General features: G+C 36.8%; 1 protein-coding gene across 1 annotated transcript in view; it reads left to right on the forward strand.

Moving 5' to 3' along the window:
• LOC128640931 (whey acidic protein-like) overlaps positions 1-14642 on the forward strand; it is a 50372-nt gene that overhangs the window by 25159 nt on the left and 10571 nt on the right. Inside the window, exon 4 of the mRNA XM_053693397.1 lies at positions 11181-11309. Coding sequence (XP_053549372.1) covers positions 11181-11309 — 129 coding nt within the window. The remainder of the gene's footprint in view (positions 1-11180; positions 11310-14642) is intronic.

The raw sequence follows: 14642 nt of genomic DNA on the forward strand, positions 1-14642 counted from the left end.
GTGATAAATATCTATAATGAATATCTAGGGAATTATATCGAGAAATAGGGGACTATATTTATATGTTCCTATTTATGGACCTAAATGTATCCCATTATTCATTCATACTTATACAAACCAAGTATAGAATGTATAATATTTAAAATTTAAAATTTAAATTGAACTGAATGAGAGCCTAAGATCCAATATTTGTTAAAGGTAGATTACTATATGCAATATTTTTGAGAAACTTTGTTAAAATTTCTGCATAGTAAATTAAATTGACCCTTAAAAAATAGACCAAAAAAGTATATATATATAAATAACTATTCCACATAGTAGGACATGTCCCATTCTCTATTTAGACCCTGTGGTACTATCGTTTTAAGTTTGTAAATCCAAAATAATTCACGTTTGAGCAACAATTTTTGTTTGTTGCCCCCTCTAGTGGGTGACTGAATTTTATCAATAACTTTAACAGTAATGTGTGCTATGTGAGTCATATGTGTTTGATTAAAATGAACCGCTACCGCCGAGTCTTTGTTGTAGTTTTTAGTGTCCCTAATATGTTCTCTGATACGTGATCTGAGCTCTCTGGTCGTTTGACCAATATATTGTAGGGAACAAAGGGAGCATTCTATTAAATAAACTACAAACTCAGTCCTACAATTTGCATAGAACTCCATATTATATCTTTCATGTGTTGCTGAACTGGTGAAAGTATCACTTTTTTCAATAACTTCACACGTAATGCATGGTTTAGTGCCACATTTGTATGTGCCTTTTTTCCTTATCCAATTACTCCCCCGTTTATTTGTTATTGTATTTACCATACTAGGTACCAGCCTGGTGCCCAGAGTCGGTGGTTTCTTGGATACAAATTTACAAGTATGAAAAATGTTACCCAAAGATTCATCTTCTTTTAATATATGTAAATGTTTCTTGAGAATAGCTGTGATTTCATTGAATTGTTTCGAATACTCTGTGGTAAAGACAATTTTGTCTCTACTAAAATCTTGATCTGATCTCTTTTTGGTTGCAATAACCTCTCTTTGAGTCTTATATTTTACCTTTTCGTGAGATTCATTAAGAATTTTACTCGAATATCCCCTTTGTTTTAATCTGTTTGTAAGATCACTACATTGTAGATTGAATTTCTCAGTACAATTAGTGTTTCTTCTCATTCTAATATATTGGGCTTTGGGGATTGATCTAATTAAATGTGGGGGATGGCATGATTTGGCATGGAGTATGGTATTTCCTGCCGTTGGTTTGCGATATGTGTCAGTCATTATTACACCTTTTTCTGGATCACCTGTGAGCTCTAGATCTAAGAAACATATTTTATATTGTTGTAATTCACCTGTGAATCCCAAATTTAAATCATTGGTATTAACATACTCTAAAAAGGTGCTCAACTCAAGTTTATCCTCCACTATAAATATAAGATCATCTATGAAACGCATATACTTGATAATATGCTTTGCAAATGGATTGGAAAGAGTGTAAAGGTATAAATCCTCCCACCATGCTACATACAGGTTGGCAAACGAGGGGGCAAATTTTGCCCCCATCGCTGTGCCACAAACCTGCACATAGTATTCATTATTAAACATAAAAAAATTATGTTTTAATAAAAATTCAATGATTTCACAGAAAAAAAGTTTGAATTCTAAAGAATAACGTGTGGCTGTATCCAAGAAATATCTAATGGCTTTTAATCCTAACATGTGGGGTATACTTGAGTAAAGGGAGGTGGCATCAATGGCCACCCATCTGAACTCCTTGTTCCATTCTACATATTCCAAACAATTCAACAGATGTGTTGAATCACGTAAATAGCTATTAAGGCTTTTAACCAAAGGCTGGAGTATGGAGTCGACCCATTCAGACAATGGCTCAAACATAGAGCCAATGCCTGAAATAATAGGTCTTCCTGGGGGAGAGGTCATATTTTTATGTGTTTTAGGCACATGATGGAATATAGGCACTAATGGATGATCAGGTATCATATTTTTGACCTGTTCCTCAGTGAAGACATTGATGGCTATTCCTTGTTCTATTATAGAATAAAGTTTAGACTTAAATATCTGTGTTGGATTCCTATCCAGCTTTCTGTATGTTTTGGTATCAGACAATTTATTATCACAAAATAATAAATACTGTTTAGCCTATAGGAGGTGATTTATAATTAGTATCTAGAATGACATAAGGTTACAAGGTTATAACATAACACTGAAGTTGTTGTTTTATGTGTATTTACATATCATGTATAACTATATATCTTATTAAGTTATTCAGCATTTACATACATGTACATATATATATATTTTTTTTAAACACAATATACCTTTCTGTGTTTTTGGTTAGTGCTAGGTGAGGGTAAGCAGTTTTAACACTACTTTGATACAGGTGTTTCTAAAGCTTTGCCATCATTGGGTACTTCCCCTTTAAATAGCAGGGGTTGTACTAACATATCTCACTCCTATGATTAAGTGCCGAGCATAGGCACGAAACATGTAAGGAGGGTTATCACCTGCTACCCTTTGTATTCTTTGCCAATTGGCTTTTTTATGATATGAGAAATAAAGTATTTGAATTTTAAATTATCTCTTACTCCGCTTGTTGCTGCCGCATTTCTTCGTTTTAATAGAATTCTATCAGCCAATCGGGATCTAAGGGACGTCATCTTGGATGATGTCACTTAAAGGTACCTTCATTCTGTTTTAGTCGTCGCCAGAAGAGGATGCTCCGCGTCGGATGTCTTGAAGATGGACCCGCCCCACGCCAGATGGATGAAGATAGAAGATGCCGTCTGGATGAAGACTTCTGCCATCTGGAGGACCACTTCTGCCCGGCTTGGATAAAGACTTCTGCCCGTCTGGAGGACCACTTCGCCCGGCTTGGATGAAGACTTAAGACTTCTGCCCGTCTGGAGTTCCACTTTGGCTGGCTTGGATGAAGACATCTCCGGGTAAGTCGATCTTCAGGGGTTTTTTAAGGGTGTATTGGGTGTATTGGATGGGTTTTATTTTTTAGATTAGGGTTTGGGCGGCAAAAGAGCTAACTGGCCTTTTAAGGGCAATGCCCATCCAAATGCCCTTTTCAGGGCAATTGGGAGCTTAGGTGTTTTTAGATAGTATTTTATTTGGGGGGTTGTTTGTGTGGGTGGTGGGTCTTACTGTTGGGGGGTTGTTTGTATTTTTTTTTTACATGTAAAAGAGCTGATTACTTTGGACCTTTTAAGGGCTATTGGTAGTTTAGTTTAGGCTAGGGTTTTTTATTTTATTTTGGGGGGCTTTTTTATTTTAATAGGGCTATTAGATTAGGTTAAATTAGTTTAAATTTCTGTAATTTGTTTATTATTTTCAGTAATTTAGTGGGGGTTGTACTTTAGCTAATTTAATTTTGGTAATTGTATTTAATTTAGTTAATTTATTTAATTATAGTGTAGTGTTAGGTATTAGTGTAACTTAGGTTAGGTTTTATTTTACAGGTAAATTTGTATTTATTTTAGCTAGGTAGTTATTAAATAGTTAATAACTATTTAATAACTATTCCACCTAGTTAAAATAAATACAAACTTGCCTGTAAAATAAAAATAAAGGTTACAACTGAAGATATCTTTCTATGGAAGGATTGTCTCCGTTAAAATGACTCTCCTACCAAAAGTACTATATTTATTTAGATCCCTACCGATCTCTATTCCAATAGCTGAGCTTAACGCTCTTCAAAAAGACCTGCTGCGCTTTGTCTGGCAAGGGAAAAGAGCTAGGATTAATAAAACAATCATGAGCACTCACAGAAGAGATGGAGGGGTGGGTCTTCCACACCTGCCATCATATTATTATTCAGCGCGTATGGCCCAAACGCTGCATTGGTTCAATGAGGCAAACCAACCTCTATGGACACAAATTGAATCGACAGTTGCTGATACAGGACAAATTTACAATTTATTATGGGCCTCAAAAAAGCACAAACAGCCTTTGATGCACAGACATGTAGCGATCTCTCACACTATCTTTATTTGGAATAAGCTGACCACCAAGTTTCCATTGGTGCAAGAGAAATCAAAATTGACACCTCTGATACTACCACAAACCTCAATAGACTCACTTACACAACAGAAATGGGCTAATAAGGGGCTTTATAGAATAGCAGATGTAATGGTGGGCGACAACTTCATCTCCTATGAGCAGTACAAAGCTATAGACCCTGATGATAGAAACATATGGTATCATTACTTACAATTAAAATCTAGAATCCAAGAGGCGACGGGCACTTTTAAGACACCGACACCCACTATATTTGAATCCCTGTGTTTAACTAAAGAACTCACACATGGTACAATCTCTTTGTTATACCCCACGTTTAATAATAATTTTAGAGAGGCAAAATCACCGACCATTATGAAATGGGAACAGGAACTTGATAAAACGTGGCCCTTAAAGACATGGAACTCAAACTTGACCAGGGGACTGTCGTTCTCACACAATGCTTTACTTAAGGAAAATTTCCTCAAAGTGGCTTTCAGATGGTATCTGCACCCGACTAGGTTTGGAAGCTCTGGAGACTCTCCCCCGAGGCTTTGCTTTAGGGGATGCAAGGATAGAGGGACATATCTACACTCGTGGTGGCACTGTGAGAAAATTAGAGAGACTTGGGAGGGAACATCAACTCTTCTTAGTACCATATTCCAGAAAGAAATTAGGTTACAACCTGAACATGCGTTACTACACTTCCCATCACCACAAATACCGAAACGACATCATAAACTAGTTATGACAATATGTACAGTGGTACGAATTAGTATTGCACAGTTCTGGAAATCTACACCCCCTAGCTTTAGATTCATTGAAAAAAAGATAGCACACCATTATGAAATGGCAAGCTTGACAGCAGAAACATTAAACACTAAAGAAAATTTTGTTGCAATATGGGAACCATACATCATGCACCACGAAGCTAGAGTAGGGAGAAATGACAACCCCTAAGAGTTCTTACGATATGGAGCCGAGCACACAATGAGGAGCCGGGGCCTACCACCTACCGCCTAATACTGTACACATCATATTTATTTATTTTTTTAATTTTTTTTTTTTTTTATTTTTTTTTTTTTTTTCTCTCTCTTGCTTGTCTTACTGCAGAAAAGTTAAGGTCTATAGAGATCGGATTAGTAAGGAAATATATTGATTACACTGAACTGTTGATTGTACATGCTTGAGTATGTTATTGTTATTATCACAAAATCTAATAAAATTATTTCAAAATAAAATAAAAATAAACCCTAAGCTAGCTACAATGTAACTATTAGTTATATTGTAGCTAGCTTAGGGTTTATTTTATAGGTAAGTATTTAGTTTTAAATAGGAATAATTTAGTTAAAGATAGGAATATTTATTTAGATTTATTTAAATTATATTGAAGTTAGTGGGTGTTAGGTTTAGGGTTAGACTTAGGTTTAGGGGTTAATAACTTTAAAATAGTAGGGCAACATTGGGGGCAGCAGATTAGGGGTTAATAAATGTAGGTAGGTGGCGGCGATGTTAGGGACGGCAGATTAGGGGTTAATAAATATAATGTAGGTGGCGGCGATGTTGGGGGCAGCAGATTAGGGGTTCATAAGTATAATGTAGTTGGCGGCTGTGTCCAGAGCGGCAGATTAGGGGTTAATAAGTATAATATAGGTGTTGGCGATGTCGGGGGCAGCAGATTAGGGGTTAATAAGTGTAAGATTAGGGGTGTTTAGACTCGGGGTTCATGTTAGGGTGTTAGGTGTAGACATAAATTTTATTTCCCCATAGGAATCAATGGGGCTGCGTTAAGGAGTTTTACACTGCTTTTTGGCAGGTGTTAGACTTTTTTTCAGCCAGCTCTCCCTGTTGATTCCTATGGGGAAATAGTGCACGAGCACGTTACACCAGCTCACCGCTGACTTAAGCTCAACGCTCACTTCTTTTCTTTTAACGACTGGTTTCTGAAAACTCGTAATACCAGCGCTGCAGGTAAGTGAGCGGTGAGGACAAACTGCTCGTTAGCACCGCACAGCCTCTAACGCAAAACTTGTAATCTAGGTGTTTGTTATGTTTTGTAATGGTAATTTTTTTATTTTTGGGGTGTTTTTTTTTTGGAATAAGGCTTTTTTTATTTTTCATGGGCTGTAAAAGAGCTGAATGCCCCTTTAAGGGCAATGCCCATACAAATGCCTTTTTCGGGGCAATGGGTAGATTAGGTTTTTTTTTATTTGGGGGGTTGGGGGAGGGTTGTAATGTTAGGGGGTATTTGTTTTAATTTATTGGCAAAAGAGCTGTTAACTTTAGGGCAATGCCCTACAAAAGGCCCTTTTAAGGGCTATTGGTAGTTTATTATAGATTAGTTTGTTTTGTTTTTTTGTTTTTTTTGTTAAGCAGGGTATTAGAATAGGAATAACTTTTATTATTTTGGATAATTGTCGGCTATATTATGAGTTTTTGTCAGTAAAGCTGTGCGGTGCTAACGCTCCTTTTTTTCTTACCGCTCCCTTTAAACAACGCTGGTATTACGAGTATTCTGTAAGCCGGCGTTAGCCTCAGAAAAGTGAGCGTTGAGCAAAATTTAGCTCCACATCTCACCTCAATACCAGCGTTGCTTACGGTAGCGGTAAGCTGGCAAAACGTGCTCGTGCACAATTTCCCCATAGGAAACAATGGGGCTGAGCTGGCTGAAAAAAAACCTAACACCTGCAAAAAAGCAGCGTTCTGCTCCAAAAGCAGCCCCATTGTTTCCTATGGGAAAATGAAATTTACGTCTGCCCCTAACACCCTAACATGAACCCCGAGTCTAAACACCCCTAATCTTACACTTATTAACCCCTAATCTGCCGCCCCCGCTATCGCTGACACCTACATTATACAGTACTTATTAACCCCATATCTGCCGCTCCGGACACCGCCGCCACCTACATTATACTTATGAACCCCTAATCTACTGCCCCCAACATCGCTGACACCTACATTATAGTTATTAACCCCTAATCTGCCCCCCAAACGTCGCCGCAACTATATTAAATTTATTAACCCATAATCTGCCGCCGCCAACGTCGCCGCCACTATAATAAATTTATTAACCACTAAACCTAAGTCTAACCCTAACACCCCCCTAACTTAAATATAATTTAAATTAAAATAAATAAATTTAACATAATTAAATAAATTAAGCCTATTTAAAACTAAATACTTACCGATAAAATAAACCTTAAGCTAGCTACAATATAAATAATAGTTACATTGTAGCTAGCTTAGGATTTATATTTATTTTACAGGCAGCTTTTTATTTATTTTAACTAGGTACAATAGTTATTAAATAGTTATTAACTATTTAATAACTACCTAGCTAAAATAAGTACAAAATTACCTGTAAAATAAACCCTAACCTAAGTTACAATTACACCTAACACTACACTATCATTAAACTAATTACCTAAACTACCTACAATTAATTACAATTAAATTAACTAAATTACGGGGGAAAAACACTAAATTACAGAAAAAAATAAATAATTACAAGAATTTTAAACTAATTACAACTAATCTAATCCCCCAAATAAAATAAAAAATCCCCCCAACATTCCTACCCTTTGTACTAAATTACAAATAGCCCTTAAAAGGGCCTTTTGTGGGGCATTGCCCCAAAGTAATCAGCTCCTTCACCTGTAAAAAAAAAAGACAATACCCCCCCCCAACATTAAAACCTACCACCCACACACCCAACCCTACTCTAAAACCCACCCAATCCCCCCTTAAAAAACCTAACACTACGCCCTTGAAGATCACCCTACCTTGAGCCGTCTTCACCCAGCCGGGCAGAAGAGGACATCCAGACTGGCAGAACTCTTCATCCAGGTGGCATCTTCTATCTTCTTCCAATCAGCCAATAGGATTGACCTTGCATTCTATTGGCTGATTGGAACAGCCAATAGAATGCAAGCTCAATCCTATTGGCTGATTGCATCAGCCAATAGGATTTTTCCTACCTTAATTCCGATTGGCTGATAGGATTCTATCAGCCAATCGGAATTGAAGGGACGCCATCTTGGATGACGTCACTTAAAGGAACCTTCATTCAGTCGTCGGATCAAGAAGGAAGAGGATGCTCCACGTCGGATGTCTTCAAGATGGACCCGCTCCGCTCCGGATGGAAGAAGATAGTAGATGCCGCCTGGATGAAGAGTTCTGCCGGTCTGGATGTCCTCTTCTGCCCGGATCGGATGAAGATTTCTGCCCCTCTGGAGGTCCTCTTGTGCCCGGCTGGGTGAAGACGGCTCAAGGTAGGATAATCTTCAAGGGGGTAGTGTTAGGTTTTTTTAAGGGGGGGTTGGGTGGGTTTTAGAGTAGGGTTGGGTGTGTGGGTGGTGGGTTTTAATGTTGTGGGGAGATTGTCTTTTTTTTTTACCGGTGAAAGAGCTGATTACTTTGGGGCAATGCCCCGCAAAAGGCAATTTTAAGGGCAATTTGTAATTTAGTATAGGGTAGGGAATTTTAATATTTTAGGGGGCTTTTTTATTTTATTAGGGGGATTAGATTAGGTGTAATTAGTTTAAAATTCTTGTAATTATTTTTTTTTCTGTAATTTAGTGTTTTTTTTCTCGTAATTTAGTTAATTTAATTTAATTGTAATTAATTTAGGTAGTTTAGATAATTAGTTTAATGATAGTGTAGTGTTAGGTGTAATTGTAACTTAGGTTAGGGTTTATTTTACAGATAATTTTGTACTTATTTTAGCTAGGTAGTTATTAAATAGTTAATAACTATTTACTAACTATTGTACCTAGTTAAAATAAATACAAAGTTGCCTGTAAAATAAAAATAAATCCTAAGCTAGCTACAATGTAACTATTAGTTATATTGTAGCTAGCTTAGGGTTTATTTTATCGGTAAGTATATAGTTTTAAATAGGATTAATTTATTTAATTTTATTAAATTTATTTCGTATAATTTAAATTATATTTAAGTTAGGGGGGTTAGACTTAGATTTAGGGGTTAATAAATTTAATATAGTAGTGGCGACGTTGGGGGCAGCAGATTAGGGGTTAATAAATGTAGGTAGGTGTCAGCGATGTTAGGGACGGCAGATTAGGGGTTAATAAAAAATTAAGTAGTGTTTGCAAGGGGGGAGTGCGGTGGTTTAGGGGTTAATAAATGTATTAAAGTGGCGGCGATGTCCGGTCGGCAAATTAGGGGTTAAATAATTCTATTATTTAACCCCTAATTTTTAGTGGTATGCTAAAATTGCGGAAAAAAAGTGAGCGGTAGACCCTTTCCTGCCTGACTCGTAATACCAGCGGGCGTTAAAAAAGCATCGTTAGGACACCTTAACGCTGCTTTTTAAGGCTAACGCAAGACTCGTAATCTAGCCGTGTGTTTGTTATTTTTTGTAATGGTAGTTTTGTTTATTTTTTGTAATTGTAGTGTTTATTATTTTTAGTAATGATAGGTTTTATTATTTTTAGTAATGTTAGGTTTTTTATTTTTGGCATTATAAGATTTTTTTAAACAAGTAATGTTAGTTTTTTTTTTTTTAGTTTAAGCTTAGGTTTTATTATTATTTCACAGGTTAGTTTGCATTTATTTTTAAATAGGTAGTTAATAATTGTAACTTTACTTTAGGTCTATTTTAATTATGTTAAAGTTAGGGGGTGTTAGGTTTAAGGGTTAATAGTTTAATTTAGCTAGTTGCGATGTGGGGGGATGGCAGTTTAGAGGTTAATTATTTTATTTAGTGTTTGCGATGTGGGGGGACGGCGGTTTAAGGGTTAATAGGTTTATTTTGTTTTGGCTATGTGAGGGGCGGTGGTTTAGAGGTTAATAGGTTAGCTAGTATTGGCGATGTGGGGAGGTGGCAGCTTAAAAGTTAATAGGTTAAGTCAGTGTTGGCGAGGTCAGGGAAGGGTGGGTTAGAGGTTAATAGGTTTAGTTAGTGTTGGCGATGTGGGGAACGGCGGTTTAGGGGTTAATAGCTTTATTCGGGGGCGGTTTAGAGGTTAATAGGTTTATTTAGTGTTGGCGATGTGGGGGCGCGATTTATGGGTTAATAGCTTTATTTAGTGTCGGCGATGTCGGGGAACAGTGATGTAGAGGTTATTAGGTTTAGTTAGTGTTGGCGATGTGGGGGGCAGCGGTTTAGGGGTTAATAGCTTTATTTAGTGTCGGGGAATGGCGGTTTAGATAATTTTGTTTCTGCAAGTTAGTTATGTTTTAAGTTAAATTGTTTTTCGGATCCATTCATTATTTCGGATCCATTTTTTATTCATATTCATTATTCTATTGTAAACTTTAGAATAGAATAATGAATATGAATAATGAATGGACCCGAAATAACGAATGGAAGCCGAAAAACGATTTAACTTAACTAATTTACCGAAACAAAATAATTTTTTTAACTTAACTAATTTCCCAAAACGAAATTATTTATTTAACTAGTGAAAATAAAACAAAACAAAACAAATCTTTTAGAGTGGCACATGTCGAGTAAACGCTCTCCTTTTTAAAAACAGACCTTTTTACATGGAGTTTCATTCGTCATTTGTAATGGAGATGTGCTATATATTTAATAAAGATATGAAATTTTCGTGCTCTGTCTTCCACTTCAAAGATACATTTTCTGTGAGCTAAAGGTTTGAATTGTTCTCCAATCGCTGCTCTAGCTACAACAAAAGTGCCATATGGGGAGAGCACTGATTGGACAACAATTCAAATCTTTAGCTCACAGAAAATTTTACTTTTGAAATGGGCAGTGGAGTGCAGGGTATTTGAATTTTATATCTATATTAAAAAGCAAGTTATAGCACATCTTCTTTACAACTCATAAATTACACTTCATCTAAAATATTACTAACATTCCGGATCTGATTTTAAAAAGGTGAGAGTTTACCATTACACAATGCCATATTAGATGTGTTATATTCAACTACGTCAAAGTAGGACTGATGAAAGACAGAAGAGCAGTGTCTTCATTGTGTCCATATATAATGGAATTGAATGAAATGCCTCATACATTTCCCGGCATAGAGGAATGAAGAGGATGAAGAATATAAGTAGTTGCCATGGCAAGCAGAAATAATCATGCATGTTAAACATAACGTTTTACAGATATAAACTTACTTTTTGCATATATGGTCTACAAGATGCATCCTAACTAATATTTCTTCTTCTATTCTCATACAGTGATTCCTGGATTTTGTCCCCCTGCCCCTCCTAATATTGGCATCTGTCTCCTTCCTTGCAAACAATGCCCATATGGTAAAAAGTGCTGTCCAAAGAATTGCAGGGATGAGTGTGTACCCACAGTTCCTGGTGAGTGAGACAGAGAAATGACCATAGAAACACAGAATGACACCTTAAACACTATAATAAAGTATGATAGTGAGCTGGTTGGATTTAGTTGGGGCTATCAAGATTGGGTAAAATACAACTGGTATCCTATGAGCATATTATAAACAATTGCATAAGCCAAGGCGGCACTCAAAACAAATATACTGTGCTTCTGGGATACTATCTCACTGCTTGGTTTTATTGGTTGCAGCTGTTCAAATTATTTATGTTATCAATCCATGATATATATATCAGCAATTAAACGGACTTAAAGGAACAGTCAACTTTTATTGTTTAAAAAGATAGATAATCCCTTTATTACCCATCCCCCAGATTTGCACAGAAAACACAGTTATATTAATACATGTTTTACCTGTGATTACCTTGTTTATAAGCATCTTCTGATGTCCCCCTGATCACATGACTTTATCTATTGACTTGCATTTAAGCCAATTAGTGCTGTGTTGTTAGAATCTACGGGCGTCAGCACAATGTTATCTATATGGCTCACATAAACTAGCTTATCCTCTTGTGAAAAGCAAATACAAAAGCATGTGATCATGGGGCTGTCTTTAGTGGCGTAGAAACATATAGAAATTTAGAGGTTTAACCGTTATAAAGTATGTTAATAAAACAATGTTGGTTGTGCAAATCTGGGGAATTGGAAGTAAAGGCGTTATCTTTTTAAACAATATCAATTTTTATCTTGACTATCCCATTAAAAGTGTAAAAATGTGTTAGAACATTTTTATTATTGCACCGCTGCTTACATATAACTATGTGTTAAACCTTTGCACACAATGATGTCCCTTTAACAACACGCGATACCTCTTCTTTTATTTGCCATACTTTTGCTTGCACCCAGACCTTACAGACATACATGTGCATTCAGGTTAATGCCACATGCTCTAAGGCTCACACTGCCCTTGTCTATAAACGCTGCAACAGTTAACACCTGGAGGCGGCGGATCCCATAGGAATCAATGGGAGTCAGACAGCAGCGAGAGCTCATGTTCGCTGCTGCCCGATATCCCATTGATTCCTATGGGAAGTGTCTGCACCTAACACCCTAACATGTACCCCGAGTCTAAACACCCCTAATCTGCTGCCCCCCATACCGCCGCCACCTACATAAAGTTATTAACTCCTATCCTGCTGATCCCGGACCCCGCCGCAAATAAAATAATTGTTTAACCCCTAAACCGCCACTCCTGGAGCCCGCCGCCACCTGTCTACATTTATTAACCCCTACCCTGACCCCCTACACCGCCGCCAAAATATTAAATGAATTAACCTCTAAACCTAAGTCTAACCCTAACACCCCCTAACTTAAATATTATTTAAATTAATCTAAATAAATATTCCTATAATTAACTAAATTATTCCTATTTAAAACTAAATACTTACCTATAAAATAAACCCTAAGATAGCTACAATATAACTAATAGTTACATTGTAGCCATCTTAGGATTTATATTTATTTTACAGGCAACTTTGTATTTATTTTAACTAGGTAGAATAGTTATTAAATAGTTAACTATTTAATAACAACCTAGCTAAAATAAGTACAAAATTACCTGTAAAATAAACCCTAACCTAAGTTACAATTACACCTAACACTACACTATCATTAAATAAATTAAATTAAAATAACTAAAAAAAATAGCCCTTAAAAGGGCCTTTCGCGGGGCATTGCCCCAAAGTAATCAGCTCTTTTACCTATAAAAACCATTAAATAAATTAAATTAATTAAATACAATTACCTACAATTAAATTAAAATAACTAAAATTAACTAAAGTACAAAAAAAACCTCTAAATTACAGAAAATAAAAAAATTACAAGAAGTTTAAACTAATTACACCTAATCTAAACCCCCTAATAAAATAAAAAAGCCCCCAAAAATAAAAACTAAACTAAATTACAAATAGCCCTTAAAAGGGCCTTTGCGGGGCATTGCCCCAAAGTAATCAGCTCTTTTACCTGTAAAAAAAAGAAATACACCCCCCAACATTAAAACCCACCACCCACACACCCAACCTTACTCTAAAACCCACCCAAACCCCCCTTAAAAAAACTAACACTACCCCATTGAAGATCCCCCTACCTTGAGCCGTCTTCACCCAGCCAGGCCTAAGTCCTCAACGAATCTGGGTGAAGTGGTCCTCCAGATGGGCAGAAGTCTTCATCCAATCCAGCCAGAAGAGGTCCTCCAGATGGGCAGAAGTCTTCATCCAAGCGGCATCTTCTATCTTCTTCCATCCGGTGAGGAGCGGCACAATCTTGAAGACATCTGACGTGGAGCATCCATCGATCCCGACGACTAAACGAAGAATGACGGTTCCTCTAAATGACGTCATCCAAGATGGCGTCCCTTGAATTCCAATTGACTGATAGGTTTCTATCAGCCAATCGGAATTAAGGTAGGAAAAATTGAAGTTCAATCCGATTGGCTGATCCAATCAACCAATAGGATTGACCTTGCATTCTATTGGCTGTTCCAATCAGCCAATAGAATGCGAGGTCAATCCGATTGGCTGATTTCATCAGCCAATCAGATTTCTTTCATGTAATTAGCAAGAGTCCATGAGCTAGTGACGTATGGGATATACATTCCTACCAGGAGGGGCAAAGTTTCCCAAACCTTAAAATGCCTATAAATACACCCCTCACCACACCCACAATTCAGTTTTACAAACTTTGCCTCCGATGGAGGTGGTGAAGTAAGTTTGTGCTAGATTCTACGTTGATATGCGCTCCGCAGCAAGTTGGAGCCCGGTTTTCCTCTCAGCGTGCAGTGAATGTCAGAGGGATGTGAGGAGAGTATTGCCTATTTGAATGCAGTGATCTCCTTCTACGGGGTCTATTTCATAGGTTCTCTGTTATCGGTCGTAGAGATTCATCTCTTACCTCCCTTTTCAGATCGACGATATACTCTTATATATACCATTACCTCTGCTGATTATCGTTTCAGTACTGGTTTGGCTTTCTACAAACATGTAGATGAGTGTCCTGGGGTAAGTAAATCTTATTTTCTGTGACACTCTAAGCTATGGTTGGGCACTTTGTTTATAAAGTTCTAAATATATGTATTCAAACATTTATTTGCCTTGACTCAGAATGTTCAACTTTCCTTATTTTTCAGACAGTCTGTTTCATATTTGGGATAATGCATTTGAATTAATCATTTTTTCTTACCTTCAAAAATGTGACTCTTTTTTTCCTGTGGGCTGTTAGGCTCGCGGGGGCTGAAAATGCTTCATTTTATTGCGTCATTCTTGGCGCGGACTTTTTTGGCGCAAAAATTCTTTTCCGTT

The sequence above is a fragment of the Bombina bombina genome, chromosome 1, assembly GCF_027579735.1.
Source record: "Bombina bombina isolate aBomBom1 chromosome 1, aBomBom1.pri, whole genome shotgun sequence".
NCBI lineage: Eukaryota > Metazoa > Chordata > Amphibia > Anura > Bombinatoridae > Bombina > Bombina bombina.